We start from the raw sequence: 17,166 nt of genomic DNA, 5'->3' as shown, positions 1-17,166 counted from the left end.
TACTTGGCATACTATCAGCCATTTGATGTCTTCAGCTCCGACTTCAAAATTGCGAGTGGCTACCGCCTATAGAGAGAACCTTTTGACGAGCGTCACTAAAGGTACTTACCTGAACTTCACCGCACTTTTGGTCCTCAGAGCTTCGCTTGTCTTCCCTTAGTCTTCGCCATAGTTGCATTGACCGTGTGTTTAAAGTAAGAGATTTTGTAAGGATGATAAATGATTTATACAGGCTAATTTAAATGAGGGAAAGTACACATGTTCGCAATGCAGTTTCTTATGAACAAACTGAAGTCTGGCGCACTATCAACCACGACTTCAGCTCCGATTTCAAACAGGAACTGGCCACCGTTTGTTGAGGGAAGCTTTTTATGAGTGTTCATTATCACAGAAGTTACCTCCTGAACACACCACACGTTTGGTTTTTTCCTCGACAGATCCAGTACCGTATACGCATGCTTGAGGCGTGATTCCACCGTGAGCGATGTTAATTTTCCCAACTTATTTGGTGATCTGTGCATGATGCAACAAATTGGGACGATACGCATCGGTGTTTTGCGGAATCTGTCGTTCATTTCTGAGCATACGTTGGGATTGTAGATAACCCAGGCCTTAGCTAGTAAATCTGGGCCTTCTGTTAAGTCATGTGTCAATACTTTAGAACCCCGAATGGTGGTCACGATGCTGACGATAGCGTTCAGAGACCAGCTCACGAGGAAGGCTGCAATTGACATAGAATCATGCGTACGACTTTGATTTCGGATTTTCTTCTGCTAACTTGAATTGAAGGGCTTCCAATTATTGGTTGCTGTGCTTGAATAAACCGGCCAATAAAACGAGTTCCTTAGAGCAATTTTAAATGAGTGTCCAAAATAATTTTGGATTGCTTTGGATTTGTAACTGGCTAACCGATTAGATGCCGAATCAAAGCCCAGGACGACTTTGTGACTAGCATTTTCCCGCACTCTAGGTAGCTTGTTTGTATGTTTATTTATTTTTTAAGTGTTTTTTACTAAATACTCACGATATTTTCTTCAAAGTTTGATTCACAGTGTGGACTTAACCCGATGGAATCGAGTAGTTTTCCAAAGAATAACTTAAAGTCGTCGTACGGCTAAATATAACTCACTTGTCGAATCCAATGCAAGGAGAATAGACTGAGAATAATAACTGCCCCTATTCTCCTCTTTCATCTTCACCACTGGTGAAGAAAGTTCACTGACCTATATATTCTGTAATAAGAATAGTGATGACGCTTAATAGCAGAACAAAGCCGACGAAAACTAACAACATATTGTACCCAGCTCCAGCCCATGTTTCAGGCGACCACTTCGGACAGTAGCTGATGACGAAGGCGCCTGCGACGAATTCGTTTCAGCCCAGCGACGGTGGAATAATGGCCATCACTCCGTACGTACGCCTACGTAAGAGGAATGATGCGGGCCATTTTGCGTCTGGGGATTTTTAACTTGTTGCTGACCTTGCTTATGGCAGAATGCATTACCAGACCCATTATAGTCAAGTTAGCAATGAGATCGATAACAACAGGGCCGTTGATAAATCCTGACCAAATTCACGAGAGCGACTTTTACGCACGTTGAGCTTGGAGGAAGTAAAGTTGGCTGCGAGAACGACTGGTTATCTAAAGACAATAATAATGATGTCAGCGATCGCGAGGTTCACTGATCATGAATGGGGCGATGCTCTTGTTCCTGTGCTCTGTGTTTTTTTTTGTTTGTTTGTTTGTTTGTTTCTGTTTTTTCACAACGATAAGTTTGCATGACCACTCTCTGAGTTCTGCTTTTTTACTCCAAATTTAAAAAAAGATACATTTGAATATTTTTTCACCGAACGTGTTTCAAGGAGGTGAATGAAAGGATTTCTACGCCTCCCAATATACATTAATTCTCATACCTCATGCTATTGTGTGCACTTGTGACTTTTCTAACAATAACAGCGAGTGAAAGTGAGATTTTTTCGCTCCCATCACGGTTATTAACGGTAATTTGTTTACTCTATCAAAAAATAGATATAAGTATTAGGTTGTAATGTCTGTTGATTTAGGACGGAATAAAAATAAAATAGGTCTGTTACAAATATTATTCCCTGCTGTCCTATGACTCCCAGACCCCTTAATTTCGGTTCCAGGCCTTACACTCGGTGATTTGATTTTATCAACTAAGTTGGTTATGTAAATTAGACACACCTGGTAGTCGCGCCTAAAAATTGGACACCACGTTAACAAAAGTTCATTTAACGCAGGTAATATTCTTATTCAGAACAAGAAATCGACCATACTTTAAACATTCTTAACATGGAAAACGCACTTAATAAGTTTGGGTACGAAACGACCGAGCTGGGTGCGAAAAGACTCAACCTACTGGGTACGAAACGATCGGTAACTGAAACTGACCTTCATACATGACGGCAGACACGCATGCTTGTTTTTTGTTTGTTTGTTTGTTTTCTTGTTAGTTTTTTTGTAAGTGGATATTTCTGTATAGAAAGAGAAGAAGAAAAATAATTTGATGAAGGCTGTGAACCAAGAACAACGGTAAAGTCTGCCTCTTTTCTCTTTTGATACAATTCCAACCTAAGCGTAGCCAACCTGTCAAACAAGCCTTTTTACTGAATGAAATAACTCTCCAATACCGCGGGTTATAATCTATCAAATATTTTTCTCGTGCGTCATTGGTCTACACGCTTCACGTGATCGAATATTCCTCAGCTTAAACTGGTGAATATCCCAAAATGTGCCTCGTGTGATATTTCCCAATTTCGAACCTTACGCCAAATACGATATAGGTGTTCGTTTAAGATTAGATTCAAGCTCACAGTTTCTTCGAACTTCACTTTCGGAAAACCATTCGCTTCCCGGAACAACAAATAAAGGCTATTGTCTACATATGCCTACATGTTACAAACGAGTTTTTCGGCTGGAAGCAAACACTTCTCCCGTGCTTGGAAATAAAGTAACGAACACTAGCTAATGTCATCTCGGTAGTTAAGGTAAATCTCCTGAGAACCATAAAACATCATAGAAAGGTACTTATCTTTGAAGTTTCACTTTAAAAAAAAATTGCACTTGACATTAAAGTTTTTACTCTAGAAAAAGTATCACGCTGCCAAACAGAAAGAACAGCCAGTTAGCTTCAAAATTTCAGGATGACTTCAAATTTTGTATTGAAATTTCTGCGCTACACAAGGACTTTAAATTACAAAGCTCGCCTTTAAAGTCTTTTCGAGTACTTATAATATTTGTTTTACCCGTTTGCCACCATACAGGAAACATTGGTAAATATCCACAACGCTTCTGGATAGGCTTGAAGCTTTATAAATTTATCAGAAAACTTGTCTCGGTAAGTTTGTAACTTGCAACTTTCTACACTTGGAGCGAGGAATTTAAACGAAAGCTGTCCTTGATCACTTTGCTCGTTCCAGTTAAATAGAACACTTCAACAAACTGTGCACATCTTTTTCGCTTGTCGATCTTGAACTAGTTCAAACACTCTTGAATGCTAATCTTGTCTTTGAACCTTCCTTAGATCGGAAATTACTGAATCTCGAGTAAATATTCAGGTACAGCTGTGTAAATTTCTCATAGTTGAATTTTCAATCAGCTTCGGTCGAAAAGCGTTGCACATATGATTCACGTTTTGCTGTTATGGCGGTCGGAAGTAACATTGACTTCCGGTCGCTTAAATTTGAAAAATATATATTTTTCAACGAACAAAGTAGGCTCCCACAACTTATCAAAAGAGCATTGCCATTGGTTCTAAATCCGACCTTAAAAATTGACACATTAACAAATGTTTGCAATCTCGTTCTCAAAGATTTTGCTCTCCCTGTCCCTTGCGGGCGTTCCGCCAAAGCGGTGGACGACTCACCACGTGACCATGCTTTGAATATCTTAAGAAGTTTTCGTCTCCAGAGCGTCATTTGTCTTAGTCCTCACTATCGAGAGCTGGTTAGAATTATAGACGATATATAAAAGCCAATGAAAAATATAAACAAATAAAGGTGTTTGCTGTGCAATATCCCATGGACCAGCTGACTTTCTCTCCACTACGACTTCAGCTCCGATTTCAAACAGGGACCGGCCACTGTCTGTTGAGAAAAGCTCCTGATGAGTGTTCATCATCACTGACGGCTCCTCCTGAATGCACCACACTTTGGGTTCTACCCCTCGGTGGATAAGGTATTGTGCACGCATGCGTGGGGCGTGATTCCACCGTGGGCGACATTTTTTTTCCGAATGGATTTGTTCCCTTGCGGAAGGTGCAACGAATTGGAACGATGCGCTTCAGGGTTTTACGGAATCTTTCGTTCATTGCTGTGTACACGATGGGATTGTAGATAACCCAGGCCTTGGCTAGAAGATCCGGGATTTCTGCCAAGTCAGGTGTGAGTACATTAGTACCCCGGATGGTGGCCACGATACTGACGATAGCGTACGGAGACCAGCTCAAGACGAAGGCCGCAATTGACATGGCAGTCATGCGCACAACTTTGATTTCGGATTTTCTTCGGATGACTTGAATCGAAGCGCTTCCAATCGTTGGTTGCTGTGCACGGATATACCTGCAAAGTAAAGGATCCTGTCGAAAGCAGTTCTGTATTGTTTTGGTTTTCCCTCACATATCTATTTAACTTTCTTTGAGTTAGTTCTACCCTATCGACCAATAGGTGCAAAATGAAGTCGATGGCAACCTTATGATCCGCTTTACAGGTAAAGTTCATGTCATTTTTTTTCCTCGTCTCTTTTTCTTTTTTTTTTCTTTTATTTCATTTGTTGCCAGACTATATGTGATACCTTCTTTAATCTTTGATTTCCGTTGCGGAAAGCAACATGATTCACTCAATTTTTTGTCCCGATGGAATCAGCTAGTTTTTTTTTTTTTGACCATGAACTTCTGTGTTTCATAAAATAAAGTCCACGTTCTGGATGTTGATCATCCATTGCTAGTGTATTTCTCGTGGGAAAAATGTTAAGAAATATATATCGAAAGGATATTTCGATCAGACCGCAAGACCACAAATTGCTTGTCGAAATTGTGGTAAGCAGCATCGGTCGAGTATAATAATTGCCTTTAATAATTACCCCTAACAAATATTGTTCACTGACCTGTATATTCTGTGATAAGAGTAAATAATGACGCTTAGTGGCAGAACGAAGCCAACGAAAACCAACAATGTATTGTACGCCACTCCAGCTTTTGTTTCGGGCGACCAGTTCGGACAGCAGCTGATACCAGAGGCGCCTGGGACGAATTCGTTCCAGCCCACTAACGGCGGAACCATGGCCATCACTCCGTACACCCACGTAAGGATAATGATGAATGCCACCTTGCATCTGGGGATTTTTGTTTTGTTGCTGACCTTGCTAATGACAGAATGCATTACCAGACTCATCGCAGTCAAGTTGGCAATGGAGGCGATACCAACTGAGCCATTGATAAATCCTGACCAAATGCACTGGGTCCGACTGTTACGAATGTTGAGCCCGGAGGAGGTAAAGTTGGCTGCGACAACCACTGGATATCCAAAAACGATAATAATGATGTCAGCGATCGCGAGATTCATCATGAATGGGGTGATGTTCTTGTTTTTGTGTTCGTGGCAACTTAAGACTAACATTGTCAGCACGTTGCCAACAAAACCCACTGCTAAGATGACTGCCATGACAACGATATATACAATAAGACCTGTATCATTTGGACGGAGCTGCGGTTCTTGGCTGGCGAGCATCGTTTGCGATGTGCTTGGAGCCTGAATTGACAAGTTATAGGCATTCATCTTTATTTGAACTTTTTATTCCCTTGCTTTGATCCTCTGACACGTGTGGTTTAATTTTGAACAGGATCTGTATTATCTAAAGAAAAAGAAATGTTAGGATGTGAAGAACTGATTACCGCCAAATACTTCTTTAAAATGAGACCGAAGCGAAACTGTATCAGTGTTCACACAGAGCGCTTGTTTGAGGTAGAGTAACTATTTTCGAAACAAATCGTTCAGCTACGTCAACGAGCAAATCGTACTCGCGCTTGATTATCAGCTAAAGGTAGATAAGATCAGAAGCGAATCCAATGTTTTCAATCAAAACTAGGCAGTTTTGACAGAACACAGTTTAATTGTTGGCCATTTGACGGTAGATTTTATTCTAAATCCAATGTACTTCACAAGATAATACAATTTTTACTCTTGAAAACTTTAATGAACCAATTTTTGATGAAAAGTTTGTTTTCAACAAACTGAAATGGTGAGTACAAGTCGGACGAAGTGGAAGAAAGTCAGTAGTGTCCTTAAGTAGTATGAATGAATCAAAGGACCTGAACATAAATGTATTTTGTGCGCATTGTAGCCAAAGCTTCATGTACAGCATAATTTTCGTTCTTAAAAGAAATAACAGCTGTTATTAGCCACCTTTTGAAAGGTTGACGGTCAAAATCTTCCATTTTTAGTCATTCACAATTAATATTTTAGCCATTTAAAAGGTTGGAAGTTGATCCCAATCAGTATACTTCCTTCTGTGCCAAGTTTGTAAAAGGAAGAACTTAGTCGTTTCTCGTTAAATTCTGAATCGATCAGTCGATCATGATTACCAAGCGCACGATGATTTTTTTGTCCCACCAAATTTTTCTAAGCCTTTACCAATCTTCAGAGGCGTCTTTGTCCTACCTCGAAGCAAGACAAATATTTGTCAGCCGTGATACAAGCCATGATTTGAAAGAAAACGTCAATCGGCAAATTAATTTCACCTCTCAAGTGCGAGTCTTTCAGGCAGTAGCCCGCAAAAATATGAGTGGCAATCAAACGGTGAAGATGGGATAATCGTACCTCAGGATGCTGCAAGACGATCAGGACACTCAGAATACAACGGTCATGGCTCCCAAGTTTCAACTGCATCTCTAGGTCCAAGTACTGCTCAATTTGTATATTCTTGTGATTGACACTTTGTGGTTAACAAATATTTTGTTATTTTATTCAGTGCGCCCACGATTGACAAATTGAAAATCTAGGGTAGGCAAATTTTGTTGAGAGGTGGAACCAAACAAATTTTGTTAGCCCGATACTGGTGCTTTTTCACCAAATTGCACTCGAAATCATGTTGTTTCTTGTCAATAACTGACATGGAAAACGCATCACAAAAAGTCAAGACAGACGAAATTTTGCTACCGCGCGCCTGCTATTTGTAATTTGCACTCCTAACTCGTGCTGCAACTTTGCACTTGTGTGGCATGAAAAATGCACTCGTATTCAGACAATCAGACCGCGTAATTTTTTCATGTACATTATTATGTAGGGCATTAGCATATACTTAAACAGTGGATAGCATTGAAGGCGCGCTCTGATTGATAAATGTCCACCACTAGCCACCTCCACCACTAGCCACCTCCACCACGGTGAATAGTTTTTAATTACTAAATTTAAAACTCCAGATATTGCATTTCTAGTGTTCTAATTGGTTCACTGAACTCTGTTATCAGCCCGAATAATCCAACAAAGATCTTTTTCGCACGAGTTTGGTCTGAATGCATCACCGAATCTTCCCCAACTAAAACTGAAAATGTATCCGAAGTTGGTGAAAACTGGAGAACAGTTATTGGATTTCTAGCCATCTGATTGGCTAAACGGAGCCAGGTTATGAGCTTGTTACCTAGCCCCGAGCCATAACTTAGCTCCGACATCTCATATCCAACGTCAACGCCACGAAGCAATGGAGGAAAAAATAGGTTTGCGTGAGAGTTTACGATTAAAGAAATAACAGAATTACAATAGAAAATGCGACTCCCATATCACCGAAACAACCAATAAATTCAGTTTGAAAATATTTTAACGTAAGCAACGGAAAACTAAGCAGCTTTTACTGCTAAATTCGAAATATGATTTGGTAACATTTTGCAATAACATTTGTGGCAGAGAAAGTTTAGTGATTTGTTTCACTGACTCTCCGCATCGCGGAACAAATAATGTCCGCGGACAAATATCCGCGCATATATTCTCGCAAAATGTAAGCTTTTGTTTATACATACCGAGTTAGCTTTAATAAAAAATAATTCACCCAAGTGTTGAAAAGCTGAATTTAGTTTTGAGTAGTAGCAAACACTTCTCCCGTGCATTGGAGCAAGTAGTAGTCAATGTCATCTCGGTGACAAGAGTAAAAGTCACTTAGAACAATATAACACTGTTGAACAATGCGTATCTTTGAATTTTCCCTTAAAAATTTTGCAATTGACATTAACATTTTATTGTATAGAGTATTATAACGTTGCCATAACAGAAAGAACAGCCAGTTACCTCCAAAATTTAAGAATGAATTGCAAGTTTTGTATTGAAATTGAAATGCGTGACCTTAAGTTACAAAAGCTCACCTTTTAAGTCCGTTCAAGTGGTCATGATATTGTTTTTTTTCCGTTCGCTATCATTCAGCAAAACACCATAATTATTAAAGAAATTTTGTAAGTGGAAGATTCAATAAAACAATTATGCCATTCGCGCTCGTTGGATGTGAAATTGGTTATGGCCAACTCGGCGCTACGCGCTTCTTTGGTTATTCACCATCTCGTATCCAACGCATCTTTAAAGAATATTTTCTTTTTCGCCCTACATTGTATAAAAAATCGCCTTTAAGAAGTTTTCTTCAGTGGCATGTTTTCAGAAAAGTGTTAAATCAACCGAATTTAGGATGTGTATTTACCCTAGCATCGCATTTACCTTGTTTCCTCCTTTTTGGTCAACACTGCTTAAGCGAGTTTGACAGATGGTCGCGTATCGCTAGTTGTACCTTTCAAGTCGTGGGTCGCACCTTTCAAGTTGCGTCTGTCAATGCAAGTTGCGCCTTTTAAGAGGCATTTTTTTTTTCAAATTAATGGTAAACTTTACCGACAGACTTTCCATAGAACAATACAGGCACCAGAATGTTCTTAAACAAACATTTGTATGCTTACCAGGTCCTAGATACACTATTTCACAGACGACGGGCGGTGGATGAATACAATTCGCATTAATAAATAGTTCGCCGCTCTTCCACCAAGTCAGTTTTATTTCTGTAAATTAAACATTCTCACTAAATTTATCAGCAATGAAGATGCCTATCCAATTTACAACCAATCCATTTATATTCATCGCAAGTTATGAAAGATGTCGATCTGCATTTAGTTAGGTTCCATTTCCTATTAGTTAACGATGATTTCATCAGATATGAAATATTGAGCATGAAAACTTGTTTAGATCATTGTAATAACTGTTAGAAGATTATACAGAGAGGCAATATGGTCGAACCTGAAATTGAGCGGCACTGAATTCAGTGGTCCAAAGTCCTGAATTTGTTTCCCCTCAATCATTGTGGTTTTTACCTCTATTCAGCGGTAGCGGTCACCTTGCACTAAGTCCCAAAGGCCTGTTTGTTTAGCCTGCCATCCGTATTGAACGATCACTCAAAGCCAAACCATTCAAATAGAACTAGGAATATTATTTCAGGTTATTTTTAATCCATATTTCTTCCCAAAAATCAAAGTAAGTAGCATTTTTGAGCGAGATCCTACACATGAAGTCACAATTATGGCATAGAATGGCATTGTGTATCGTTTCTATGATGCCCCTTATCTGTGGAACCTGTATTAAGCGGCCATCCCCCGTGGGTGACCGCTTAACCCTTTAACTCCCGGGGGTGATCAACATGAAACTTCTTGCTATAATATCCTTACATTATTCAGCAAACAGCTAATGAGAATATTCAAACTTATCAGGTAGAATTCGTTATCTTGATCTAAAACCAAATCCTCATAACCACTTTACAAGGAAATGTTTAGAAGCTAAAGAGGAGAATTACCAATCAGATCTTGGGAGTCAAAAGGTTAATACTGGTTCGACTGCATAACAAACTAGCAAGACCTCCCGAGAAAGATGGAGCAGGTGACTATTGTTGCGAGTTAAAAAGAAAATGGGTACCCCATTAGTCTTGTTTGGGGCTCGAGCAAGTTATTTTATTTAAATTAGAAATGAAATTCAGTGTATCTAGAAATAAGTAGAGAAGCAAATAAATAAATAAATAACCGTAGTTAACGCGCTGCTAATATTAGATGCCGTGCCATATCAGACCAGTTCTGACTGGGTTGATACTTTAACTCAAACCAAAATATCTGGCTAAGCCCCACCTCACTAACGTGGAGTAAGGAGTCCATACCATTAATTCTGTTTATTGTCTTATAACACTCAGTAACCGAAGAAAATAATCTTCATCGATGTAGAGGAGGTCATTCAAAGAATTTTAGACGTTGTGCGTTGTACTTTCTCTACGACGTTTAGGTCTTTTTTGAGGTGTGGACACCATGTTGTATAGTGTGTCGTGAAACTAGTGAATTTAACGCTTAAATATTGTAGTATTGCGGTACATCATGCATGAGCACCTCCAAAACAAATAACACGAAAACAAATCTTTCTAAAGCCCGCGACTTGAAGGACGTGACCGGCGAAACGCGACCATTAGTCAAACTTTGCTCAAGCACGTGATGCATACCCTTGAATACTGATATTACTCGTAAACAAGTACACTAAATTAGGCGGCATTGCCAAAGCTGTCTTTACAAATAAAATATTCTGAAAAGAAAAACTGAACGAAAACACTTAATCACCTATGGCAACTAGTACAACAGACGTCTGCAGACAGATATATATGAAAAAAATTGTCTTAATTGTGAAAAAAAAATGGAAAAAAATAGCGTAACGGAAACATTGGCGAAATTATGCCCTTAAAAAGACGCTGGAAAACACGTTGGCTGAGATTAAGAAATAATATTCTCTTGAAATATGCCTTAAAATGCATTTAAGTTCAGGTGATTTGAATCGCAATGATTAAATCAAACTGGTTCAGAGAGAGGCCCGAAATTAAGTAGTCATGTAGTGTATTGCCGAAGGAAGTCTGGATTACTTGCGAGACACAAGTCCAAGTCGCTCTTGTTGTGACGACTATTTTCTTAGGCATCTAAAGCTGGTTTGGATGCATAAATAGGTTTTTGTTACTTGTACTATTGTAATTTTCCGCTGTGACTCCAACTTTTGCAGCCTGGAAATTTAAGACAATTATTTGCTGTTGTTATCATTGTTGTTTATTTATGATGGATCTCTTTTTTAACACTACTAACAAACCGCTTTAATGGTGTAGCAGGTAGTGGAGTTAGATAAATGAGAAGGAATGTCGCAATAACATGTATATACTTAAGATCAAAATTTCATGAAAATAAAACATGCACAAAGCATAGCATTGGTAACACAAAGCAGTCAAAAGTTATAATTCTGTTGAAGCCTGAGGACTACAAACAGCACAATATAAAAACCAAGTTTAGGTTTCTCTATTGCGTCGCACGTAAATTGACAGTTTGTTGCCAGGCGTATTTCAAGTTGGTATATTCTATCTAAAATATGTTTTTCAACTGGGATATCGATTGGAAAATTACAAGTTTAGTCGGGCAACCATCACTACAAATTCCAACGCGACTTAAAAACAGTGGACGAAGAGCCTTCTCTTAAATAGACAACTGCGAAAATTGAATTTATCTATAGTCGGTGGATAACACACCACACGACCATTTGATGCAAAGGGTTAGTCAGCATGCTTTGAATATCATATTCTCCAGAGATTTACTCGTCGTCTTTAGTTGTCGCCAAATTTACGTCGACTGGGTGATTAAAGGAGGAGATCTGGTAGCAATAATACATTATTTATACAGGCTGACGACGGTAAGGTGTAGATATTTGCAATACAAAGTTCCATGAATCTGACTGAAATTTGGCATATTATCAACCACGACTTCAGCTTCGATTTCAAACATCGACTTCCCACCGTCTGTGGAGAGAAGCTTTTGACGAATGTTCATTGTCACTGAAGGTATCTGAGTTAAACCACACTTTGGGCTCTATCTCTCGGCGGATCCGGTATCGTGTACGCATGCGTGGGGCGTGATTCCACCGTGAGTGATATCGTTCTTCCCATTGGATTTATTGCCTTGCGGAAGATGCAGCGAATTGAGACAATACGCATCAAGGTTCTACGGAATCTGTCGTTCATTGCTGTGTACACGATGGGATTGTAGATAACCCAAGCCTTAGCTAAAAGATCCGGGACTTCTGCCGAGTCAGGTGTCAGAACATTAGAACCCCGGATGGTGGCCATAATACTGACGAAAGTATAGGGAGACCAGCTTAGGACGAAGGCTGCAATTGACATGGCAATCATGCGCACAACTTTGATCTCGGATTTTCTTCGGATGGCTTGAATCGAAGCACTTCCAAGCATTGGTGGCTGTGCACGAATGTACCTGCAACAAAAAATATCCTGTTAACGTTATCAATATCCCCACTTTTCTTTTTTTTTTCTTTTCTGCCTCAAGTCTTTCCCCACCCTATCGACCAATTAAATGTTAGGCCGTGTTATAACTTTGTGACTCGCTTTTCAGGTAACTTTCTTGATCTTTTCTCTTTTCTTTTTATCGTTTATTTTTCTTACGAACTGTTCACTGATGACTACTTTGAAATTCCCTCTTTATTTGTGGAAACCAATGTAAATCACTCAATGCTTTGTTCCGATGGAATCAGGTATTTTTTGTCAACCAAGAAACCCTAAAAAAAATTGTTCACTGACCTGTATATCCTGTGATAAGAGTAAATAATGACGCTTAGTGGCAGAACGAAGCCAACGAAAACCAACAACATATTGTACGCCATTCCAGCCTTTGTTTCGGGTGACCAGTTCGGACAGCAGCTGATACCGGAGGCGCCTGGGACGAATTCGTTCCAGCCCACTAATGGCGGGACCATAGCCATCACTCCATACACCCACGTAAATATAATAATGCCGATCATCTTGGATCTGGGAATTTTTGTACTGTTGCTAACCTTACTGATGGCAGAATACATCACCAGACTCATCATAGTTAAGTTGGCGATGGAAGCGATACCAACAGAGCCATTAATAAATCCTGACCAAATACACTGGGTCCGACTGTTACGAACGTTGAGCCCGGAGGAGGTAAAGTTGGCTGCGACAACCACTGGATATCCAAAAACGATAATAATGATGTCAGCGATCGCGAGGTTCATCATGAATGGGGTGATGTTCTTGTTTTTGTGTTCGTGGCAACTTAAGACTAATATAGTCAGCACGTTGCCAACAAAACCCACTGCTAAGATGACCGCCATGACGACGATATATGCAACGATACCTGTATTATTTGGACGGAGCTGCGGTTCTTGGCTGGCGAGCATCGTCTGCGATGTACTTGGAGCCTGAGTCGACAGGTTACAAGCATTCATCTTTATCTGAACTTTTTATTCCCTTGCTTTGATCCTCTGACACGTGCGGTGAAATTTTGTATAAGATCTGTATTAATTTGAGAAAAGGGAAAAGAAAGAATGGGAAAAAAAATGCTTCTTCAAAATGAGACTAATGCGAGGAAAAGGAATCATATCCTTGATCATCATCTTAAGATAGATAGGAGAGAGAATCAGACAGAATCAGTATAGAATCAGTTGTAGCGAATTTTAGAGAGCTGACGTTTCGAGCATGAGCCCAGGTGCGAGGGGTATTTATTGGAAGGGTAATATCTTTAACGATTATACAATCGAGAATAGGCCGTTTGGACGGGAGACGGTTAAAGTTTGGCCATTTGACGGTAAATGTTTACAAATTCTCTGTACTTCACAAAATGATCGATATCAGTTGTTTTTCTCTCGAAAAGTTTGACTAACCAATTTTTGATAAATGATATATTTTAATTCACGAAGATCCCTGAAAAGGCAAGAGCTGGTTGGACTTAACTCTTAACTTTTCACTCCAAGTTAGAATAGGAATAAACGCATTTTCCACTGGATGTGTTTCAAGAAGTTGTATGAATTATTGAATGGACCGGAATATAAATGTATTTTGAGCGCATTGCAGCCGGTGGTTCATATACAGCACACTTCGACGTCCTTCATTTTCGTTCTTAGAAATAAATATCTGAAAGAAATAGCAGCTAAAATTAGCTAGCTCGTTGACAGTTAAAATCTTGCCCCTTTTTGTAGTTGACAGTCAATACCTTGGCCATTTGAAGGTTGGCGGTTGATCCAATTAGGCTGTTTTCTTCTGCACAAAGTTTGTAGAAGAAAGAACTTCTTCTCTTTAAATTCTGAATCGATTAAGGAGAAATTGAACTGATTTTCAGAGTCTTTTTGCCGCATGTTTATACGATGGTTCCATCCGGACTCGCTCATGTTGTGTATGAGGGTGAAAGCGATGATTATCGTAATGCCACTTTTTAAAAATAATTGGCACAAATTGACACATCTTCGTAAATCTGAGTGCACCGCTATCGCCTTGTATGCTTTCGAAAGTTAATTAATTACCAATTTCCTTTAAAAAAAGTTTTGCTTTACTCAAGGAAAAAGTACTGAAGAAGGGCTTGCCTTCCCATCACATTTTATAATGATTTGGTTTAAGGGATTTTTGTCTTTTTTTTCTCTGAATTGGGCAGAGCACGAAGAAATTAGTTGATCGTTCAAAGTCAAATGTGTATCTTTCTTTTCTTGGCCTTTTAAGGGGGAGTTGGAAGTAAACCCTTAAAAATGAGAGAGGAAAAACTGTTTTGAAGCGAACTTTTTTTCCTGCTGTGAATCGTTCAAAAAGGATGCACAAGGCCACGAGAATCAATGATAACACTGAGTGATGAAAACATTTGAGCGCAAGGAGATGTTAAAAAAATATTCTGTCGAGATACAACCGCTTTTTTTTTTTTTTTTTTTTTTCATAGTTAATAAGGATATTATATTTGAAGTCGGAAACTTGTAACAGATTTGTTTCATCACTCATTTACATATTGCGGCTGACTTAAGAAAGAAAAATATTGTTTGAATTTCCGTTTAAAAGTCAAGATTTCTGACATAAATATATTCCTTCGGTAATTCTTTTTACGTAGACGATTTTTAACTCGTCTACAATTAGCGGGAAAATTTCGGCTTTTTTTTCATTGAAGAAGGTGTGTTCGGCACACCCACAGCTACACCTACAAAAACACCTTCATCTTTAGATACACTTCGCATATTAAACACTTTTTAAATGATGTTTTCGTGCCTCAAAAGCTCAATTTAGTCGAGACCACCCGAGGATAAAATATTTCTGGTTGTTGACCATAAGATCGTCCTTTCTGATAGCCAAATCGCAAGTTACTCTGACATATTTTCTGTATATCATAGTGCGTATGCTCGATTGATGATATGTAATCGATTTTGTTTCAACCAAGATATTTTGCTATACAGACTTTAACACCAACAACCGAAAAAGAAAAGATAAAAATAATAACAAAATCGTTTTGGTTATAAATTAAAATTGGTTTGGGTTTTACTCAATTGATGAATTCTGTGAATATCGAGTCAGTCTGGTTGTAGAAATGATAATTTCATCCAAAATTCTTATATGAAATTTGACACAATCCGACTGTATTCTAAATCTCGAGGTTAAAAGATCGTCACAATTTTTCATTTTGTTCAGAACTCTCAAAATTTCTTGACAAAGCCGACTTAATTCTGAAAACGATTTTAAGTAACACACAAATCCATGTTTACAATGAATATCATCTAATGAATTCAAACCTTCATTTCTATCGTAATCTTAAACTGAATCTATGATGAAAGGTTACCTGTAACTCTAAAAGAAATGGAAAATTTCTTCAATCCAGCAAACGACTGGCAATGGAACATCTATGATCTGATTCCAGATATGTATCAACACCTCAAGTTATTTGCTTTTTTCTCCAGAGGAAAATAAAGTTGCCATGACAACATTGGCACCTTACTGTGGCCTTAATTAAAGCGTAGTAATGTTCCCACGGACGTAATAGATGGTACTTTTTTTTTTGGTTCTTTTCGGCCTTTAGTTTATAAAACATTATCTTGAGATATTTCCTCCCATGGCATGTTTTCATAGCAATCATAAATAATACAAATTCGGGTGTGAATTTTTTACCATAGCATCGCACTTCCCTTGATCTTTAAAATAAAAATGGAAAGAAAGACAATTTGACAAATGAAAAAATAACACATCACCCGTGCACGTGATAGTCACTCTTATCACGTGCACATGAAATTAAATTGATATCAGCGGCATTGCTAAAGAAAGCTGTTTTCTGAATTCATAATTTTGGAAAAAAACATCGTGAAATACTTACTCACCAATAGCAGCCAGTTTTAAACAGACGTCTGCAAACAGATTTACGCGAGAAAAAATATTACCTTAATTGTTCAAAACAGTATATAGTCTACAAAGCGTTGTTTAAAAAGTAGAAAAATAAAACACATCACCGGAACCATTGGCGAAAGTACGCCGTTAGCAAGACGCAGAAAACAGTGGGCATCAGCTGAGGTTAAGAAAATAACCATAAAAATGCATTAAAGGCACGTGATTTGAATTACCATGAAAAAAGTACTTTTGAACGGTTGGTTTCGTTTTAAATCATTTAATTGGAATTTCTAGGACGAGGCTTCTAAATTTATTTTTCGCTTTGGAAAGGATGTTATTTTGGAAATTTGAAAAAGTAAACACAGATATATAACTCGGGTAATCATGAAAAACGGGAAGTTTGCTGTTCAAAAAATTTTAGTTTTTGGAAACAAAATAAATCCTCATTTTCCTTAGCTTCAAGGAGATTGAACTATTTTTAAAAAATCAAATCATAGAAGAAGTTATAACTCTGAATTCTATCCTTGTGGTGATATTTTTTATTCAGTGCTAAAAATGAGCTCCAACTAAACCATTCTGCGTTTCATATCAGATCCGTATAATTTTGACAAATATAATATTTTCTTTTTTGTTTAAACAATCATAAAAGCCAATTTGAAAGCTTACACTTCTTAATTTTACCAGCGTCGCCTATATCAGGCTGCGAGTTTAGAATCGTGTTTTGAGCGCTTGAATACGTGTCTAGAATTCGATTTAATGTCATCCATTTCTCTTATTTTGATGTATTGGTGCAATTAAATCTCTGCATGTAGCAATCATTGGGCATACTCTTTTTACATGACAGGTTGGACATCTCTTCCGATAATGACTGAGAAACTTAAGACAAACCGCGCTACACTCATTATATTAATTAGAAATCATAGTATCACCACTGTTTAAGTGCTAAAGTGAAAGGT

General features: G+C 38.4%; 2 protein-coding genes and 1 pseudogene across 3 annotated transcripts; all 3 read right to left on the bottom strand.

Annotated features, from left to right (window-relative positions):
* Positions 1–233: 233 nt before the first annotated feature.
* LOC131775453 (melanopsin-B-like) lies at positions 234–1,919 on the bottom strand (annotated as a pseudogene).
* Positions 1,920–3,655: 1,736 nt separating this feature from the next.
* On the bottom strand, positions 3,656–8,999 carry LOC131775454 (pinopsin-like). 2 transcript variants are annotated; one of them, XM_066164311.1, is made up of 3 exons: positions 8,949–8,999; positions 5,126–5,872; positions 3,656–4,581 (listed from the first exon to the last, which is right to left on the bottom strand). In XM_066164311.1, the coding sequence occupies exons 2-3, from the start codon at positions 5,794–5,796 to the stop codon at positions 4,086–4,088; spliced, it is 1,167 nt and encodes a 388-aa protein (XP_066020408.1). In that variant the 5' UTR covers positions 5,797–5,872; positions 8,949–8,999; the 3' UTR covers positions 3,656–4,085. The 2 variants fall into 2 exon arrangements, with proteins under 2 accessions (XP_066020408.1, XP_066020407.1); XM_066164310.1 differs by lacking the exon at positions 8,949–8,999 and adding an exon at positions 8,716–8,798.
* A 2,177-nt stretch (positions 9,000–11,176) lies between these two features.
* Positions 11,177–15,731, bottom strand: LOC131775443 (pinopsin-like). Its single transcript, XM_059091556.2, has 3 exons — positions 15,672–15,731; positions 12,641–13,378; positions 11,177–12,317 (listed from the first exon to the last, which is right to left on the bottom strand). Exons 2-3 carry the CDS (start codon positions 13,309–13,311, stop codon positions 11,897–11,899), a joined length of 1,092 nt encoding a protein of 363 aa, XP_058947539.2. The 5' UTR covers positions 13,312–13,378; positions 15,672–15,731; the 3' UTR covers positions 11,177–11,896.
* Between the last annotated feature and the right edge of the window lie 1,435 nt (positions 15,732–17,166).

This window comes from Pocillopora verrucosa, chromosome 3 (assembly GCF_036669915.1).
Source record: "Pocillopora verrucosa isolate sample1 chromosome 3, ASM3666991v2, whole genome shotgun sequence".
NCBI classification, from domain to species: Eukaryota; Metazoa; Cnidaria; class Anthozoa; order Scleractinia; family Pocilloporidae; genus Pocillopora; species Pocillopora verrucosa.
Note: the sequence above shows the minus strand (reverse complement) of the source record. Positions and strands in the feature narration are given on the sequence as shown.

What these genes read in the sequence shown, in the direction of transcription:
- LOC131775454 (XM_066164311.1), bottom strand. Translation starts at nt 5,796, where the DNA reads ATGAATGCCTATAACTTGTCAATTCAGGCTCCAAGCACATCGCAAACG. An exon ending in TCTTATCACAGAATATACAG is followed by an intron (nt 4,582 to 5,125) that starts GTCAGTGAACAA and finishes TTTACTTTGCAG; the next exon opens with GTATATCCGTGCACAGCAAC.
- LOC131775443 (XM_059091556.2), bottom strand. Translation starts at nt 13,311, where the DNA reads ATGAATGCTTGTAACCTGTCGACTCAGGCTCCAAGTACATCGCAGACG. An exon ending in TCTTATCACAGGATATACAG is followed by an intron (nt 12,318 to 12,640) that starts GTCAGTGAACAA and finishes TTTTTGTTGCAG; the next exon opens with GTACATTCGTGCACAGCCAC.